We start from the raw sequence: 18936 nt of genomic DNA, 5'->3' as shown, positions 1-18936 counted from the left end.
TTGGTGTAGAGACTAATTATGAGTCAGAATATGAACAGTTTGTGAGGGTTAAGTGAGGCTGAGCTGGAGGTCCAGATTTACAGTAGTCCAGCAGTTCCCAAACTTTTTAGCTTTTGATTGCTTAAAAAGGAAAACCATATCTGCTCAAATGTTGTATATGTCTATTGTCCAGTTTCTCAGACAGGGATTAAGACTAGTCCTAGATTAAAGGCAAGATTCTGTGAAAATATCCAATGAGAAAAAAGTCTAGTCTTGGACTAAATTTAGTCCCTGTCCGGGAAATTGGCCTTATAAATTGTGAACGGTTAGGCAAATAGTCATATTTCAGAAAATTCAGCTCTCAAATTCAGCTCATCAAATTGAAACTAACCCTAACCCTCTGACCCAAACCCTAACCCTTGATATCTGGTTTTCTGTGTGTGTTCAAGAACAGACAAAAAAGTTGGCCAATAACTAAAAGTAATTTTGAGATGTCACATATGACTTCTTGCTGAGTTTCTTGCTCTTCAGGAGACATTTATCTAGCACACACACACACACACACACACACACACGCACACACATGCACACACGCACATTTAGATTCACCACTACTGATTTAACTCAGGGTCTGGAGAAATCAGTTAAGCACAAGTCGATTATATAGTTTACTCACTGGACAGAGCGCTGAGGAACACAGGCAATTTCACAATCCCAAACAGCCAACAATTCAATAATTAAAAAGATACACAGAGAGAATGAATGCACTAATTTGTGCAAATGAGGTTAAGAAATTCCAAGCGGTAAAAGAAACACATTACCTTATTAACACAAAAAAAGAAAAAAAAGGGGGAAAAAGTAAAACAACAAAATTAAAACAAGAAGACAAGTGAATTAAAAGAAATGAGATTCATGAGGGTGAATCTGGGACGCTAGGAATGAAAGGATCTCAAAGAAAGACACTGATGATGCAGATAAACTACAAAAACACGGATTTCGGAAGCAATAAGCTCTGAACTATTTTCTTTAACTTCTTTTTATCTATATGTTGTCCAGAACTACTCCGCTCAACTACATCTAGTATGGCCACCTTTGACGATTGTAGCTATTCTTCTAAAAAGTCCATTTTCTTTACAGCCCGACATCACAAACTTCTTGTCTTCGCTCAGTTCACACCTCATAAAACATTTAACAGGGATGTGGAGGAATACTTCTTTTCTTTTTTCTTTTTTTAATGTACAGAGTAGACAGAAGTAGCAGCAGTATTAGTGTTACAATAATGAGTACAAGTAAAGTTTGTACAGCAATATTAAGTCAATATTGAGGTTGAGGAGTTCCAGGAAATGATTGGAGAACTTATAGAGGCTTGTAGAATAAATCAGCTTTATAAAGTGATTGCTGAGCATGCTGTTATTCATCATTACCCACTACTTCCACCACTTTCCTACATAAACAATCCTCCTTTGCACATTAACCCCCCGAATCAACACAACCCTAAATCTTTAAAATGCAGTACCATTAACTCAACCTCAAACCCCTGTCCTGCCGGGGTCTCATGAGAGAGACCTCCACGAAATCGAGGGACCTTGGTGGAAAAAGCGAAGCGTCTGATGCATCCGAGTGTGCTCGGGACTGTCAAGCAGCGGCAATCTCAGCCAGTAATAGGCCCATTATTAGGTAGGAGCGAGGGAGCGGCGGAGTTGACAGAGGATAAAACGGAGCGACCGATCAGGATAAATAAGTGGCGGAAGAGCCAAATCGGCAACTGGGGCATCACAACACATCAGAGATTTCCTTTCCCCCCCTCTTCTCTCTCACTCTCTCTCTCGCTCCCTTACTCCTTTCTCTTTTCCTCTGGTGATGCAGCCTCCCCTCCCCATCTCCTTCCATCACAACCCCCCCACCCCCACCCTCTAACCTCCCCCCACTGTCTCTCCCACCCTCTACGCCTTTGAAGATGCTTTGTTTTCTGAGTTGCCTCTAATCTTCAAATAGGGTGATCTAATAATGGCTGTAAGAGTGTGTGTGTCTATGTATGCGAGGAAAATTTTGATGCAATGAACCATGCGTGTCTGTGTAGATGCTCCCCCCCGAACCCTCGCCCTCCCTCCTCTCCACCCCCACCTCCGGCACATGTCAAGTTGTATGCGTGAGTGTGTGTGCGTGCATGTTGATGCTACCCCAACGTATCGCCCTGGGTGCAGTTTGGGTGTCATGCTGAGCTCTCCCTGTGTCTGTCTGAGATGGGTGGGGTAGTCAACCCTGTGTTTGTGTTTGTGTTTGTGTGTATGTGTGTGTGTGTGTGTCGCAGCGTGACGGCTGGTACAGTCAACACACGCAGACAGCTGGATACCAGTAGTCTCCAGAGGGGGAAACTGGGGCAAAAAAAAGAAAGAGCAAGATGTAGAACAAAGACTTTTTATGGATATGATATACATTTAACGTATAAAACATGTTAAACTCCGCACGGCAAACAAACCACAGGAGCGGAGATGAAAGCTGCTATCCTGTACAGGTCCACCTGCTAAACCTACTTCAGTCGTCGAAAGGGGAGATGCACATGAAAGAGAGGATGACAGAAAAGGAAGACCTCGCCTAAGCCTTAAGGCTCAGAGAAGTGATTTTTCAAGGCTAAAAATTCAGCTCCCTCTAAGAAAGCAATCCTCAAAATACTCCTCTACCTTTTTTCCTTAACTACACGTCTGTGGCATGTGTGACATTTTCAAGCATGAGCGACTAGTTTGTGTTCAATACCCAGAGAGACCGAAACAAACAGTCTATTTACAAACTCCCTCATGTGTTCACCCTTCATACGTCCAACCGAATTTATCCATTAGAGTGAAAAGATTGCCTTTTAGAGGGTAGACCTTCACAACGAGCAAGAATGAATGCTTATATCCATCCTGCCCCCCCCCCCCCTCCCTTCCTTTCCCTTCCCTTCCTTGAAAGAATTTGGAGCAGTGGCAGCAGCAGCCAAGACCCATTTGGATAGTAAAAAAAAAAAAAAAAAAAAACTCTCGTAAGGCGGAGACCTAATTGAATTGCCTCTGATGGAAAGAGGAGCTCAATACCCTTTTACAGGTTTGAGTAAAGATGGAGGGATGAAGGAAGGGCATGCAAGAGGGAGGGAGAGACGGGAGAAAGTGAGAGGCCACAGGCATGGCGCAGCGGGAGGAGGAGGAGGAGGAGGAGGGTGATGACGGGGAAGAAGATGATCGAGATGGACAGATAAGGAGGAGAGGGAGGGAGAGAGAGAGGAAACAAAGAGAGGAGATGACAAAAATAGAGAGGAGGGGTGTGGTAATGATGGAGATATAAAAGGAGTGGGGGAAGGAAACATGTTTAAAAGAAACAGCAGAAACTGAGAAAAGTACTGATTAATAGTTTTGATTTGCTCATCAGCTCGTCCTTTTTTGTCTTCTTCGACGGAGGAAATGAGCTCACTCTCGCTCTCCCGCATAGCAACGGCGTGTTGAGTAAGTGATCGCTCGCTAATGTGGCAGACTAATTGACAATTTCTCAATAGCAGCAATGGCCTTGGCTTGCAGGCTGCCCCCACACACACATACACACACACACACACCCTCTGAGATGCACTTACATGCAAACACACACAAGCTACTTCTTCGAAAGAAACAAACAATAAAACAATGCCTCTGTATGTACAGTATGCCATGTCAGGCAAACACACACATACACACACACACACACACACCAATCTCTCGCCTGTGGCATTAAGGCCATCCTGCCACATCTAATAAACTCTGAGGACAGACTCAGTAGGCCATGGCATGGTGTCCACTTTACTCTGCTTAGACAGCATCTGCCTTAAGCCTGATTTTCAACGCGTCTGTTGTGTGTCTCGGCATGCGTAATCTGTGACTTCTTATGGCCCTTTCGATTTGTCTCAATTAAGCTCCATTGATTTCCATTCTCGCCCCCTGTCCCATATTCCACACCTCTCACGTTAAGACGCTTTCACTTGAGCGCGATTGACTTCACGTAGACCTCGGAGCGATGAAAGGCGGTTGTTGAGGGAAGAAAGGTGCGTGAGGGTGATTTGGGGTCACTCACCAGAATCCTGTCCTCTGATTTGCCACTCCTGGTGTCCTGTTTGATGGCTCGCACAAATTTAATGGCCTGCTTGTCTAGCACCTTCCTGATGCTCTCTGGAGAGGGACAAAGAGCAGAAGGAAGAAGAAAAAAAAACAAGATGAAAACAAGGAAGCTAATTATATTATGTGCAACACATAAAAGAATGAAAAGATGGCCTGAGTTAAACTCTGAATCAGCATGAAAAGCTTTTATGTGGGAAAAATATACACATTTAAAAATGCAGATGGTTAACAATTCAAGGAAACTCCTGAAAGGAACATTAAGGATGCACCAATTTTCTCTCTAGATACTGAAAACTCATTGCCGAGTACAGATCTGATCTGACTCTTATTTTCCGCTATGCGTAATGCAAATTTTGACTATAAGTGGAAGCAATGAGTGTATTTATTTGGTAGCAAAAGTTCACTGCAACAAATGAACGGAGCAGATAAGAAAGTAATGGGGCAGAGCAACAACACACACACACACACAGACCCCAATTTGTGATGACCAGCCTGGATCAGATCGGCATGCCACACTGTAACAAGTGTAACAGACGTACTGCAACATCCAGGAGGTAAATACCTCTGTGTGTGTGTTTATTGTAGAGCCAGACCCATACTGGATTTTTGGGGCCAATGCTGATACCGATGTTAGGAAGTAAAACAAAACTTGTAAACTGGTATCTTTTTTTGTAATGATCCCTCAAATGTAATATAATGAAGGTGTGATATTTTGCAGTTTAACAATCAACTTTATCAGTGCACTTAAACAGTAAACTTCTCTGGGAATTCAATAATTAGAATTAGCTATGAATTTTTTTTTGCGGAACAAACAGAAATAAAACAACATATGCACATATAAAACTTAGATTAAGAAAAAGGTCAAATATACATAAAATGCTGCCGACATAACTTTACGATATAAATATCGGCACATATTTGACAACATATTCACTGATACATCTGTGATAGGCCAATTTCGGCTGATAATATTGACTAACCGATATGTCAGTTGAGCTCTAATGTTTTGTACTGATTCTTCAACATGTAGTTAGTGTTTAAAGTCAGATGCTAATTGCGATTAGCACACTGGAAATATTAGCACCTAATTCAAAGTAGTGGCAGCTAATGTTACTATGTGTTGCTAGTATGTGCTCATGGTGTCAGCTAGTTTATTTGGCATGAGAAGTAAAGGAGCTTTCAGATGAGTAAAGTGACTAAAACACTGTCATGTACTCTCATTAAACAAAGAGGACCAGGAAACATGGAACCTTTATATGAGTAGCCCATTAAACAACCCTCCTCCCTCCCCCCTCCCCCCAACAGGAATTTCATCTTCTATCACTTTGTTTCACTGTACACCAAATCGGTAGACACTGCACTGCCCAACCCTACAATGAGGCTCCTGCATGCACATGGTTGCCGTGGTGGTCAAATTTTAGTCAACAGGCCAATCCCACTGAATTAAATTTAATAAAAAACACTTTAATTTAGATTGGTTACATCTGGCCAAAGCTTGGACTGCTGCATCCCTTAGAGACATAATAATTGCAATAGCTGGCACAAATTGGTTAAATGAGTAGGAAAATTGGGGATGCACTGATGCATTTGACTCTCTCTGTGCCAATTCCAATGCCTTAACCCAGGGTATCTTCAGATATTGAATACCTATCTGATACCACTTAAACTCTGTAAACCACACTGTGTAGAACTCATTGGGATTATTTATACAGTCTGTGAGGTAACATGAGGCCAGGGATCTTTGCGCTGCTAAAAACTGAGTCAGCAGGCCTCTGTGACTGCATTAATGTAACGGATAGCAGAAACAATTCATTCTTATAAATCACACTGACATAGAAAATTACATTTAATGTGCATCAGGAATATATTGTAATGGCCAACACCTGATTTGCGAAACAGGGTCAATATCAGTGCTGATTACAATCTGGTTTATCAGATTGCTGCATCCCTCGCCATCATCAAAACATTAAGAACGATTGAGCTTGACAAATGATAAAACAATATTGACCCCAGCTTCACTTACATGCATTACATTACATAACCATCAGCGTATGAAATTTGCTCCAGGCCAAGCTGCTAGTTTAAATTTTAGATTTGAAAAAAAGGCCCTAAAAGTCGTAATCTCATAATCATGACGTTTGAAGTTTTACGTTACTATGACAATTTAGCCAAAAATGCATGTGCTGACGGAGATTGTATATGATGGTTGGAAGTTCCAGTTCAAGCAAGTTAAAAGGACCTTGAGAGGAGACTGCTTTGAGTGTTTGCCCCCCTCCAGCAGAGTTAAGAGACTTAGTGAATCTAAACCAAGGAGTACTGACGCTGTTCTGGAGGCTTACAGGCCAAACCCAACACTCTAAGACATTTTATGTTGTTGGCTTTTTTTTCTTTAAATTCATCACTTGTACCTTGTGCTACTCGAGTGAATCTCAACAGTAAAGTAAGATGGACATGTGAGCGTTAAGACTCGGGATTTAGGACATCATTAGCAGGTGTTTGAAGTCGGTCCTTTGAAAATGAATCACTGACTCGGTTATCTTAACGCTTTGGTTTGATCTTCCATCCAAATGAGTTCTGTTCTGTTTGAATGGGACGATAACAGCTGTGAATCATAAACCATCTCCTGGTAAAATCACCATGTTAATGCGGAGGATGCGGGCTACTTGTCTTTCTGATTGTCAGTTTAAGGACACGCTGTTGGTTGATGATTCCTTTAAAAAGACAAAAACACACATGAGGGTGAACAGTCACAGAGACATGTAGACAGCTACGAAGACCCAAGCTTGAGGACAGACAGACACACACACACACACACACACACACACACACACACACACACATACACAACCTCTAGCTGAAAGGGACTCATAACTGGGCTATTTTTAGCCTCAGAGAAAGATAGAAGCAGCTCGGCTCATCTCAATGGAACTGACTACAAGATCCAGAGCTGCAATTTTTTAGGGGCCTCTACTCCAAAACACCACATGACCCTGCTGAAGCTCACTGAACTGCACCAGAGGCCTCCCTCCATTTACACCCAACCCCACCCTGCACAATCCGAGGAAACATCCACCCAAAAATAACACAACCTGCGACTCGCAAATGGCAAACCTATATCCTCACACTGCAAACACAAAGCACATATGCCTGCAAGCTGTGAAATTCACATCTCCACGTTCTTCCAGTGAAGAGGGGGGGGGGGGCCTCTCATGTTAAATATGCGCCCATGGAGCAACTACCAGATGGAGATACAGCGAGTCATGCTGTGTCACGATGCTCCATTGTACTCTCTCACTATGCTTTGCACACTCATAATTCTTCACTTTCCACATCCGGCAACAACCATGAAGTTGGCTCTCACGCTCGAGTGAGCAGCGGCAGATGAGGGGAGGACGAGGCGGGGGGGATTGGATGGGAGGAATGTGTGTGTGTATTGGGGGGGGGGGGGGGGGTGGCGAGGGGGAAGGTGGCACGCTGGCAGATCGAAGCACAGGATCAGCCCAAGACAAACGCAGAGTTATTGACGTTAAGCTGGGTAAGACCCAATCGCTTAAACCTTTTAACACACTCTGCACCCCCCACCCCTCCTCCTCCATCTCCACACACACACACACACACACACCGCCTACTAGTGTGACCTCGGCATCTGCTCCCAAAGGGGTGAAAAGGGGCAGACCAAGAACCAAGAATGAAGATGGATCAGCTCCCCCCCACACACTACTACATCTTTAATTCCATCTCATATCCCCATTGGCTTTTTGACAGCTTGATGGATCTGCTCACTCATTGCCCACCAACCCACACATGTCCCCCTTCCCTTCCCTTCCCTTCCCCATCCCCAACTCCCCCCCCCCCCCTCCCACCCCCACCGGCTGAGATTGTGGCAGGTGTGTTGATGGCCTAATGCTGCTTGTCTCTTATCTGCAGGCCAGACAGACGGGCTTTGACCAGGTTGAGCTGGTAAACAGCGGGATTTAACTCGCCATGTCAGGATAATTAGCAGTGAGAGACACACCTTCATTAACATCTTACCATCCAAACATGTTGGTGTGGAAATCCTTGAGTGAGTGTGTGTGTGTGCGTGTGTTTGTTTGTTGCACAGACCAATCTCCCCAGCAGAGATGAGAGGGAGGCTCAGGCTGTGTGAAACCGAACCCATGCTTGCTTGATGCCTGCTGCACGAGTCTGCACAATAACTCCCACGCACACACACTCAAGCAAAGAAAAAGAGATGAAGAAACTCATAATGAACGCACATGAACACCGAGAGCGCACCACAGCACCACTTCCATATAACTCCCGACAGCGCAACGGGGCCCCTGGGCGCGATACATTTCACGGCGGATCTTTATGCCAAATCAATCCGAAAGTGAACACACTCGCACTCCGAACGCACCGAGATCGATGGGATTACAATCTTCAACAACCATTAACTCTGCTTTTAGCCTTGGGAGACATTTCCCCGTGCTTCCCTGCGGCGATAACTCCTTTCATATCAAACACACTGGAAAGCAGAGATTTAAAGAGCAGCCGAGTAAAAGAAGAAAAAAAAACTAATCCCATGCGTCTTAAAAAATTTAAAAAATAAACATGTTCTCCTTCTCTTCTTTCCCTTGGTAAGAGGTGGAAACAGACTTCGCTGAAAGGAGAAGAACAAAAACTCATGTTAGAGCTCACCTGTGATTTCCCTGCTGACGTTGACGAAGCCCGCAGCTGTGGTTTCCTTTGAGGCCATGGTGCGCTCCTCCCGCCGGCCCTCAGCTCTCCTTCCTCTGCTACTCAAAGCGTCTCCTTAGACAGCCGCTGTGCACGGGTCCTTCTCGTGTATCCCCCCCTACCACCACCTTCCTTCTTTCTTTTTTCTTTTTTTTTTTTTGACTTCCCTCCGCTGCGCCTGCAGGTGCTCCGGGCGCAGCAACAGCCGGTCAGAGTGATGCAAAACGATGCCGTGGTGCGCACTGGCAAAAACCCGAGGAGCGCCTCCGACTTCAACACTCAAGCACATGAATGAGAGAGAGAGGGAGAGAGAGGGAGAGAGAGAGAGAGAGAGAGAGAGAGAGAGAGAGAGAGATGGGAGGAGTGGGGGCTAGGGAATGTTGTAGGTTCTGCTGCTGTATTTTCATAATGTTGCAAACTCAATGCATATAATCAAATTCACTACATTTTTCTTGTAATAAGTGCACTCATGAAAGAGGTTACATTGGGGGGGGGGGCTTACTTATCAGGGGCTCTATGTTATTTCTAGATATGCATATGGCTCATTCTTGGAAGCAAAATGCCTTGTTAAACAGTGCAGCTGCAGCTTGCTTTGGGGCTGCAACTTTATATTATACTAATTAATGTGGCAATCATTTTCTTAAATTAATGGTTTCATTTATAACATGTCAAAAGAAAATAGGAGAAAAATGCCCACTACAATTTCCAAGAGCCCAGCTGACATCTTCAAATGTCTTGTTTTATTCAACACACAGACAAAAACCTACAGAGATTTGATTCCAAGAGTATCAAATCTTCTGACATGTTTGATATTTCTGCTTTACTTACTTGAAAACTTGATTCATTGTCTTTAAGGTGCCTAACTGATTAATTGACTCCTCCTGTGTGAGTTTATTCCTCAGTGTATTATGTTCTAAAGCTGAAGGGGATCATATTAAATTGATCAACAAACCAGATGCTAGAGAGGCTGCTAGATGTTAATATCAGCAATGACAATGTTAATGTTAGTTTAATGTGTTGGCATGTTAACATTTACTAGTTAGCACTAACTATTAAAGTACAGCTGATGGGAATGGAAATCTTTGCAGATAAAGGACGAATTTGGCACAAGAGGAAAAGTTGAGGAATCATCAAAGCATCTAGGAGTTGACAGGATCCGGAGCTTAGCCCAGAGCACCCACAGCCAAGGCCACTATTTTTTGGATGGTTCACATGCACTGAATTTAATTTTACTGTATTGTATGTATCAGTAGTAGTAGTGATTTATGTTGTTCTTATTAACTATTTTCCTAAATGGATGAAATGAATAACAATAAGACATTAAATCAAAAAGAAAAGTAAAATGTATTATATTAATTTTTAACTACATTTTACATTTAACATGTCTTCAGAAGTTTCACTATTGTTGATAAATTAAAGTGATTTTTTTTTTAATAGATTTGGGGCTTTTGAGAAAACATTGGGGGCTGCTCTAAAAGCCGCCCTCTAGCTCCGCCCCTGCTCTAAAGTCCTCAACATCTTAAAGGGAACATGAATGTAAACCATATTTCAAGGCAGTTCCTCCAGATCAAGATATAATATCAACCTTAAGGTGGCGCTAGAGGATATTCAGAGTCATCCTGTTGGAACTGTGGATTTTGTGCTAAATGTTGGTAGATTTTAAGATATTTCCCAGGATAGGTGAAAATGTTGGCTTGCTGTTGATGGTAGATCAGGCACTTAATTGCACTTCATTTTAGTATAGCACTGCTATTTTTAACTGCTGCTGCCTTATTGTTTTTTAATTGTGTTTGTGTTTCTTATGTATGATTAGTCATTTATTCTATTTCTCTTGCACTTTGGTCCTGAGAAATGCAATTTATTTCCACTATATGTTTGGAATGACAAATTCCAAATAAACTTGAACTTGAACTTGAACTAGATGGAATATCAGGGAGTCACCAAAGTCTTCCAGATTCATCCTCTTGGCAATATTTATTTGTCTATTTCATAGCAATCTATCCAACAGTTTTGAAGACATATCACTATGTCAACTTCAAGGCAGCACTGGATGAAAGGTCAGCATAGTCTCCTCTTGAGACTATGAATTGGTGAAGACATCCAATTGTTATATAGATATTTCAATGTGGTGGTGGACAGATTGACCAACAAGGCTCAAAAATACCCCCCAAACATCAACACATCTCCTGCAGCAGTTATTCTGTAGTCTTAGATTCAGCATTATAGAAGCTTCTAGGCAGAGTTACTAAAGCCATTTTCACCTCCTCCTGTAACAGAGCTTGTTAAAACCAGGTTAGTGTGATCAGGAGATGGAGGTCACACTACCAGACTTTATTATTTTCCTCTAAAGAAGGTCTTTGAATGATAATGATCTGGTCGTGATGACCCTCAAGCCCCCCCCCTGCCATACATGTGGAAACTGAATGAATGAGATGAATTCAACTTCACCTTCAATATTATCTAAACAGATCCAGGATTACATCTGTACTGTAGAAAGGCTTTCATGTGACAAACACTCTCATTTATTCTGGGTTTGTGACAGAAAATAACACATAATTAATTTAATATATGTTTAAATTATAGCTCTTCACTGAAAAGTAATACTGTCAGAGGCACAGAGATGATTTGGTGTTTTTGATAAATGTATTTTTGTGGCACTATTTCTGTAACATTGTGAGGACATTTTTGGAAATAGAGCAATATATCAAACAGTTACATTCAATGCCTTTCTCCTTGGAGTTGTGAGATCACCACTCATGGCTGTGATAGGATTTGGGATGGAGAATTTGGGAGTGGGGGATGGAGGGTGTGGGGTGGTGGCAGGTTGAAGCTCAAACTGTAAGTAACTATGATATATGATTCACCCACTCATCTGAATGGCTGCTACTTGTCAATGTCATCGCTTATGCAACCCAATTCAGCTGTTTTTCACGGAGGCGGCCAAAATTAGACCAGGATTTTTAACCCTTTTAGTCTCATATATCATTTCTTAATATGACAAATGTGCTCATGAAGAATCCAATGAATGAGGGTGCTTGTGTGTAACGTGGTGGGTGCAGGTGTCCCATGGTGTCGTTTCCAAGAAATTGGCCCTTTATGGACCCCGGAGCCATATAACAAAAGTGCGGTGTCTGCTATATGCATGCATGCCTCTGTATATGTTTGCGCATGTGTGTGAGAGACCTTTGTGTCTGCATCTCACTGATACTTCTCTCTGATGAAAGAGGACCCAGTGGGGGGCATTATGCCAGAGAGAGAAAGGGGGTGGGGGCGTTGAAGGAGACAGGCGTAGGCCCGAGACAGGAAGAATAAGAGGTTTATAGTTTCGGAGACTGTAGCTGTCTCCAGGTTTCGTGGGTTTAAAAACTTCAGCACCATTCAAAGATACACTTGAAAGGATGAACCATTATTTATTCATCAATGCTGCATCTCATAGATGGGAGATGAGATACTCCATACGCCCTCAATTACTTGTCTGTGTGGGTGCTGTATGTGTTTGAATATGCTTCTATAAAACAATGCAGGAATAAAAAGGTTTTACAAAAGGTGCTGCGACTTAGGAGGCAAGCGTGTTTAAAGCAGACAAAGCTCGTTGCAAAAAGGGAAACATTCATCCATTCATCGAAAAATGTGCCTGTGTTTCTATTCTTCTGCAGACCACAGTCATTTGGCAGATAGTAACTATACAAGACAACACAGCATCTGTGCATAGAAGAGGTGAGACAATCCACACATGACAGAAACACTTAGTCCTCCCTCAAAAGGGGGCAGTGAGAGAGGGAGGGAGGGAAGGAGGGAAGGAGAGGAGGGTGTAACAGTGTATAACACATTGCATGGCAACAACATCCTGTCTGTAATAGCCAGTGTAAGCGGCCACTGTCTCACTGTTCCTCCCCGACATCAGTAATAACTCAAGATGACGCTTTAAAGCAGGCTTTCGATCCGTCCTCCAACACTCAGCACAGGCTCTTCAGTGTATGGAACGTGCTGGAGGAACATACAGCCTTCAGGTAGCAGAGCTGTGATATACTGCCCTCATCTGGTTAAACACAGCTAACATCTCCTGGACACAAGTTGTATATTTCATGTAAGGACGGTAAGAAGGAAGACTGATATTGTATATTAGCATATTGTATAGTGTAAGGGAGCACAAATCACTATAAATATAATATGCTGGGGTTTTTTACATTTTATATACAAACATGGAAATAAAATGCATTTTGTTTATGTTTGTACAGCTGATACACAACAAGTTTAACCTGTGCTTATTCATTTATTTATTTTTATTCAAAATCAGCATTTAAATATGTATTCCACATGACACAAAATGTCCTGGAGCATAAAATAGTGCTTGTGAATGTCTTTTTTCCACAAGATGAATCAAATATTTATTAATGACTGATGGGGAATGTATGAATGTGAATGGGTGTAGAGATTAATTATGAGTCAGATTATGATCAGTACGTAAGGGTTAAATAAATTACTATGACCATACCACAGTAATGGAGAAAGTACTCAGCTCCTGTACTTAAAGAGTAACATAACATTATTTTTGGGGGGAATTGTTGGATAATTATACCTCCTTGGATTCCAAATTGTTCTTTAAATGAATCTGAGAAGTACAGAGGGTGAATCTCTTTTTGGTAATATCTCTGAAACATGACAAGGGACCCAAATGACACACTAAAGCCAAAATAGTTGAAAGGCACAGATTTAATCTTTAACAATGTGTTCTGTTTTATAAGTTTATCATATGTTCTTTTATATCAAATCTCAATCTGAAATGAAACCAGTAACTTTATCTGCCAAATAAATGCAGTGGAACAAAAAGTACAATAATACCCTTTGAAAAGTAGTAGTATAAAGCAGTATAAAAGGATATACTCAAATGATTTATAAGTACCTTAAAATTGTAATCACGTACGGTGCTGCAATACCATCACAGAAGCGTTTTCACAAATGGACTCTAGGCCTGGATTCCTATCTTATTTTGGGGGCATCCCAGGGGAATACATTTTCGCTGACCTTCACAGCAACGACTCTGCTTGAGAAAAGCGAATCCACAGCAGCCAGTTGCTAAATGAGCCTGCATACAGATTAAGAAGGAGTCTCAAACAGCTGGCAACATGGAAACAGCTTGACTGCCTGAATGTGCTGCACTCCACAAGAAGCAACACACTCTGCTTTGTCAGGATTCCTGCTGTTACAAGACTTATTTTGTCTGATTCCTCTCTTTATTGCATTGGCCCCTCAAGAAAAGAAATATAGACGGTAAGTCAGTGAGTTATTGGAGGGAACATGGAGGATCACTGGAGAGCGGATAACAGCATGAGCTCAACTGTCTGGCTTTCTATTTCATAGCTCTACTGATCTGTTAATGTCACAGACCAAAAAGCTGAACAGAGTATTGATTGGACATGATGCCTTCAGGGCTTGACTGTCCTTTTTCCCAGACATCTTTAAGGCTGTTAGATTTCTCCTAACAGGGAAGATTTGACTCCATGCCAAAGTATGAGGGGAGGACATGACCTAAACTTGAATAAATGTCATCCAGGACACTCAAATCACCATTTGAACCATTTATTACAATGAGCATTTTAGATAGAGTTTGGTGGTTTGGCTCTGCCCCTGAAATACTCAAGGATCTGACAAAAGCTTGACATATAGACTGTCTCAGAGCTCACAGAGCCTCTGGCAGAGTCTTAAAGATTTGAATGAACATGAAGCCATAGAGAGAAACATCCTGAAATCACACAAATCTAAATGCTAATGCAAGAGAAGGCTGGAGAAATGGAGTGGAGGGATTGTCAGGCAGCAGTGGCGGTGGTGGTGATGAGATGAGTGTTGCATTGAAGTGTGCAGAAGGAATGAATGCCACATCTGATTATGTGCACTGCCTAGTTGTAAGAGAAACAGTAGGTTGTGATAATCTGATTGGACACTATAGAATATTTGACTAGAAAACAACTTTTGTACATAAAAGTTCACTCCTGGCCTTTGAAAGGTCACATGTCAGAGTCTTCAACAGGAGGTAAAAATGTGCTAAGTCACTCATTTTTTACTGTATAGTTGTTTATGTGTCACCTCTTTAAAAAAAATGAGGTGACATTTACACTGAATGCAATTCTACCTTTTCAAGCATGTCAAAACAGAAAGCCAGAGAGAATTAAACATTGCAGTTACTCTATTAAAAATACTGTTAGATATGTCAGAATACTTCACCTGCTATCGTCACTATGAGATCATTAAAGTCTGTTTTTTTAATGGTATGTTCAAAAATGATATCTGGAGGCTCTCTATAAAAATCACATTTTTCAAGATTGGTATTCTTTCCTCAAGTTTTCAAAGTCTGTCCTTCAGTCAGAGAATAGAATGTTGTTATTCCCTGTGAGATACAAGGCTTCAATCCATGATCCATTTTATTGAACTTGAACTCAAACAGTAGTCACAACACTGAATTATTTGTTTGGTTTGTATTACTCTTTTCCAGACTTTCAATTGAGCTTTGATCCATGGTTTTAGCACAAAGTCTATAAATCATCCCACATTTTTGAGAGTCAAAAATGCCTGAATATCTTTCCACCTGGTGTGAAATGTTGGGTTACACATGTTAATTAAGGGTTTAGTCTGGGCTGCATAAAATAATCCTTAAAAGTAGGGTAATGCCATTCCTCTTTCCTCTTTTGGGAGTTATAGAGTTTTGAGTTTAACCCTGGGTTTTTTTCAGTCAATTCTATGACTGAGACCAAGGGAAAGGATGGAATTAGTTATTTGTAGCCCTCCTGTTGTCTTCCTGTCGACTGCAATTTTTGTCTGACTTGAAATTGATCCAGTCTGGTTTGACTGTTCATAAAGCATAAGGTATAAATTATCACTCAGTTCTGGGTTAGAACTTCATTCCAACTTGTTACCCCAGATTTTACACATATTTTTAGAAACTATGGTCAATGTGTCTCATTTAAATGAAATTACACCTCATTTTTTAGTGTCAAAATTGACCCGAGGGTTAAGAGGGGGTCATATTCTATCTCTTCCAGATTTGGGATTATTATCATAGATATATTTAAATAAAGTATACTTCTAAATATTACAATGACTTCTAATCCCAAAGGTGTTTTGAGGGTGTATAATTAAAAGTCAAAATTCGCATTTTGTAATTTTAGTTCGCATCCCACACTTCCACCAAATGTTTCTAGAAAGACCATTACTTAAAAAAATGAGTTAAGGCGTTTACATAAATGAATAAAAATGTCATCAGCATACAGTACGATACTTGTTTGTGGTCTTCTCTATTCATGTAGATGTTTTTGATGCTTTTCTGTCTGTCTTTTCCAGGCTCTATATAAAGTGCAAAGAGTAACAGTGAAATTGTGTACCCCTATCTTGATCCACAGTCTAATACTATGATGTCTGAAAGGTACTTGTTTATTTTTACCACGGCTGATAATATAGCATGTGGATGGCCATAATAAAGTTTTTATTCATGCCAAATCTTTCAAGAACTTTATATGAAAAAAGGCTAACTCGCTGAATCAAATGCCTTCTCAGCATCTAGTGTAACTAAGAAAGCTTCAGGTTTGTTCTGTTGAATATGCTATAATGTGTTGATATTGTCTAATGTTACGATGAGTTTGTCTTTGTGAGATAAACCCAGTCTAGTCATTATGTATAAGCTGGAGGAGGATATTTTCCTGTCTTTTGGCAAGGATGGCTGTGTATAATTTATAATCAACATTCAACACTGAAATTGGTCTGTATTATCCACATTCTAATTTGTCTTTTCCTTCCTTTAGCATAACTGAGATCAAGGCTTCCCTCCACGATGGAGGCATTTTAGCATTCATTAAAGATGTATTACAAGCCTGAAGATGGCTTGGTATTAACTCATGTTGGAAAGCCTTATAACACTCTAATGGAAAGCCATCTGGGCCAGGTGACTTATTCGCTTTGAGCCTGGAGATAGCACTGTCTCAGTCACTGCAGCTATTAATATTTGATTTTGTTCCTCTGATAGAACTGCTTAATTGAGAGAATCAAGGAATGTTCCAATCATCCTCTAAGTTGAGTTGTGTGTACAAAAACTTATGGTACTTTTTAAATGTGTTTTGTCTTTTGTCTTGTATATATTGCATAGTTTTAGAGTCTGGGTCTTATATTTTGTATGTTATGTTATCTGCTTGTTTTTGTAGCTTCCTTGCCAAAAGTTTAGTTGATTTTGAGACTGACTCATGTATTTCTTTTTTCCATTTCCTGTGACTACAACATATTTATTTTGTTTCTAATTGTCTTTATTTTTGTTGCCAGATGATGGCTTTGTTGCCTTTTATGTTGTCTCAAGATATTTTTATTCTTTATTAAGGTTTATTGGTCTTAATTGTTTTCCTTTCTTTCTATGGGTACAAAAGGATATAATTCTCCCCCTAAAGACTACTTTTAAAGCAACCCATACTTTAGCTGAATAAACCTCCTTCTTATCATTTTCTTTTAGAAACATTTATTTCATCTCTAATGTTTAGTATACTTGTAGCCTCCACAATGTTCCTCCTGGGTTACAGCTGATAAGTATTGTGTAAGAGATAGGCGCATGATCACATAAGTAAATACATCCAATATCACAGCTACGCAATTTATGGCCACTTTTTTTGTAATGTCAAATGTGCAAGTGCATTCATCAGTCTATACGCTGTGGCTGCTCATACTGTATGTTCATGTCAAAATTGCTTCTTGAATAAAACCAAATTTTCTTCTATTTGTTTTGCATACGGGCAATCTATAACACATTCATGATGGCATTAGCTTTAAAAAAGTCATGAAAAAAGTCACATAAGCAACTGGTGACCTAATGAGGAACTCTTAAAACTACCCTGGAGTTGCCATTAGCACCTACATCACAAGGTTTGGCTTCTTTTATAACTATTTTTTTAAAAGAAGCCTGGTGACAAGTCAATAGATTTTGAGGCAAATATTGGCTGCTTTCCCTTGAAGAGTCAATAGTTGTGAATCTGCTTTTAGTACGTGACAGGGAGAAGGCTGTGTTGACCACACAGAGGCCAGACCATTAACTCTTGTGTAGTGTCCCTGCAGCATGTGTGAAAATAACAGATTTACTTGTTCTATGAATCTTTCCAAAGCTCATAGTCCAGAAAAATTACACTTAGTCCTGTTTTTATAACGAGTGTCATCGCTGTCAGAATAATGTTTGTGCTCAGCCAAGCACAGATTTAGTCTGCATATACATCTAAGCTGAATCAGAGACCACCAACAAAAAATTGTGTATACCAAATATACCATTTTTTTTGACATTTCTTCCAACTACACCACCAATTTCTGATCACTTCTGTCCATCTGTGTTTATTCTGTGTGCCAGTGATCAACATATTCAGAACTAATGGCTGTATTGGTGTAAAATCTGTTGTGTATGTTCACACTCCCACCACCATCAGGCCACACTTTAGCTGTGCTTACATAACCCATATGTCAGTGTAGCGAAAGTAACTATTAACTTTAAGGCTATTAAGCTCTAGTGGAGGTCTGCACTCTGTCTACATTGTTCTTCAAATATTTCCAAATCTCTAACTGAAATCTTCTCAGTGATACACTTTCACTTTTGAAATGTTCAAATCATGTAGAGTTTTGTATCCAGCTTTAAATTACAGCAACTGATTCCTCTCAAGCATAATGGAGGAAATTTATGTCCTTGAAAAATGTAGTAAAGAATGAATAGAGCAAGAGACAGAGTGGTTGGCATAAAATGTTAAAGAATGTATTAAAGCATTACAGTATGTTTTTGATGTAAGTGAAATTACAATGGTAGTGGGGGTGCAGTAACATCTGCACAGCTCGCATTAGTTGAGGGTAAGAGTATTGAGTTACACAGTTAAGCACAGCTAAGCACACTCCATTTAATTCAACGTTATGCTTTTGATAGCTGAAATAGCTGAAGTGGAAGAGTGAGCAAATGTTTATGCAATATATAAAAGGACATAACTCATAGGTGTGCTATCAGTGGTAACAGTAGTCCTCATTAGAAAGATTACCACCCACCTTAAATCACAGCATTATTACAGGAAGTCTCTGTTGGTCTGCTTGGCTGTCAGTTCAGTTCAGTTGGATAATATAGCTG

At 40.7% G+C, this 18936-nt stretch overlaps 1 protein-coding gene across 1 annotated transcript in view; it reads right to left on the bottom strand.

Moving 5' to 3' along the window:
• The window catches only part of carmil3 (capping protein regulator and myosin 1 linker 3), a 95780-nt gene extending 86948 nt beyond the window's left edge, over nt 1–8832 (bottom strand). Inside the window, exons 1-2 of the mRNA XM_053330646.1 lie at nt 8775–8832; nt 4054–4148 (exon numbers count right to left, since the gene is read on the bottom strand). Of these exons, the coding sequence (XP_053186621.1) occupies nt 4054–4148; nt 8775–8832 (153 nt within the window). The remainder of the gene's footprint in view (nt 1–4053; nt 4149–8774) is intronic.
• Between the last annotated feature and the right edge of the window lie 10104 nt (nt 8833–18936).

The sequence above is a fragment of the Scomber japonicus genome, chromosome 12 (assembly GCF_027409825.1).
Source record: "Scomber japonicus isolate fScoJap1 chromosome 12, fScoJap1.pri, whole genome shotgun sequence".
Lineage (NCBI taxonomy): Eukaryota > Metazoa > Chordata > Actinopteri > Scombriformes > Scombridae > Scomber > Scomber japonicus.
This window is presented reverse-complemented; position numbering and strand designations above follow the sequence as displayed.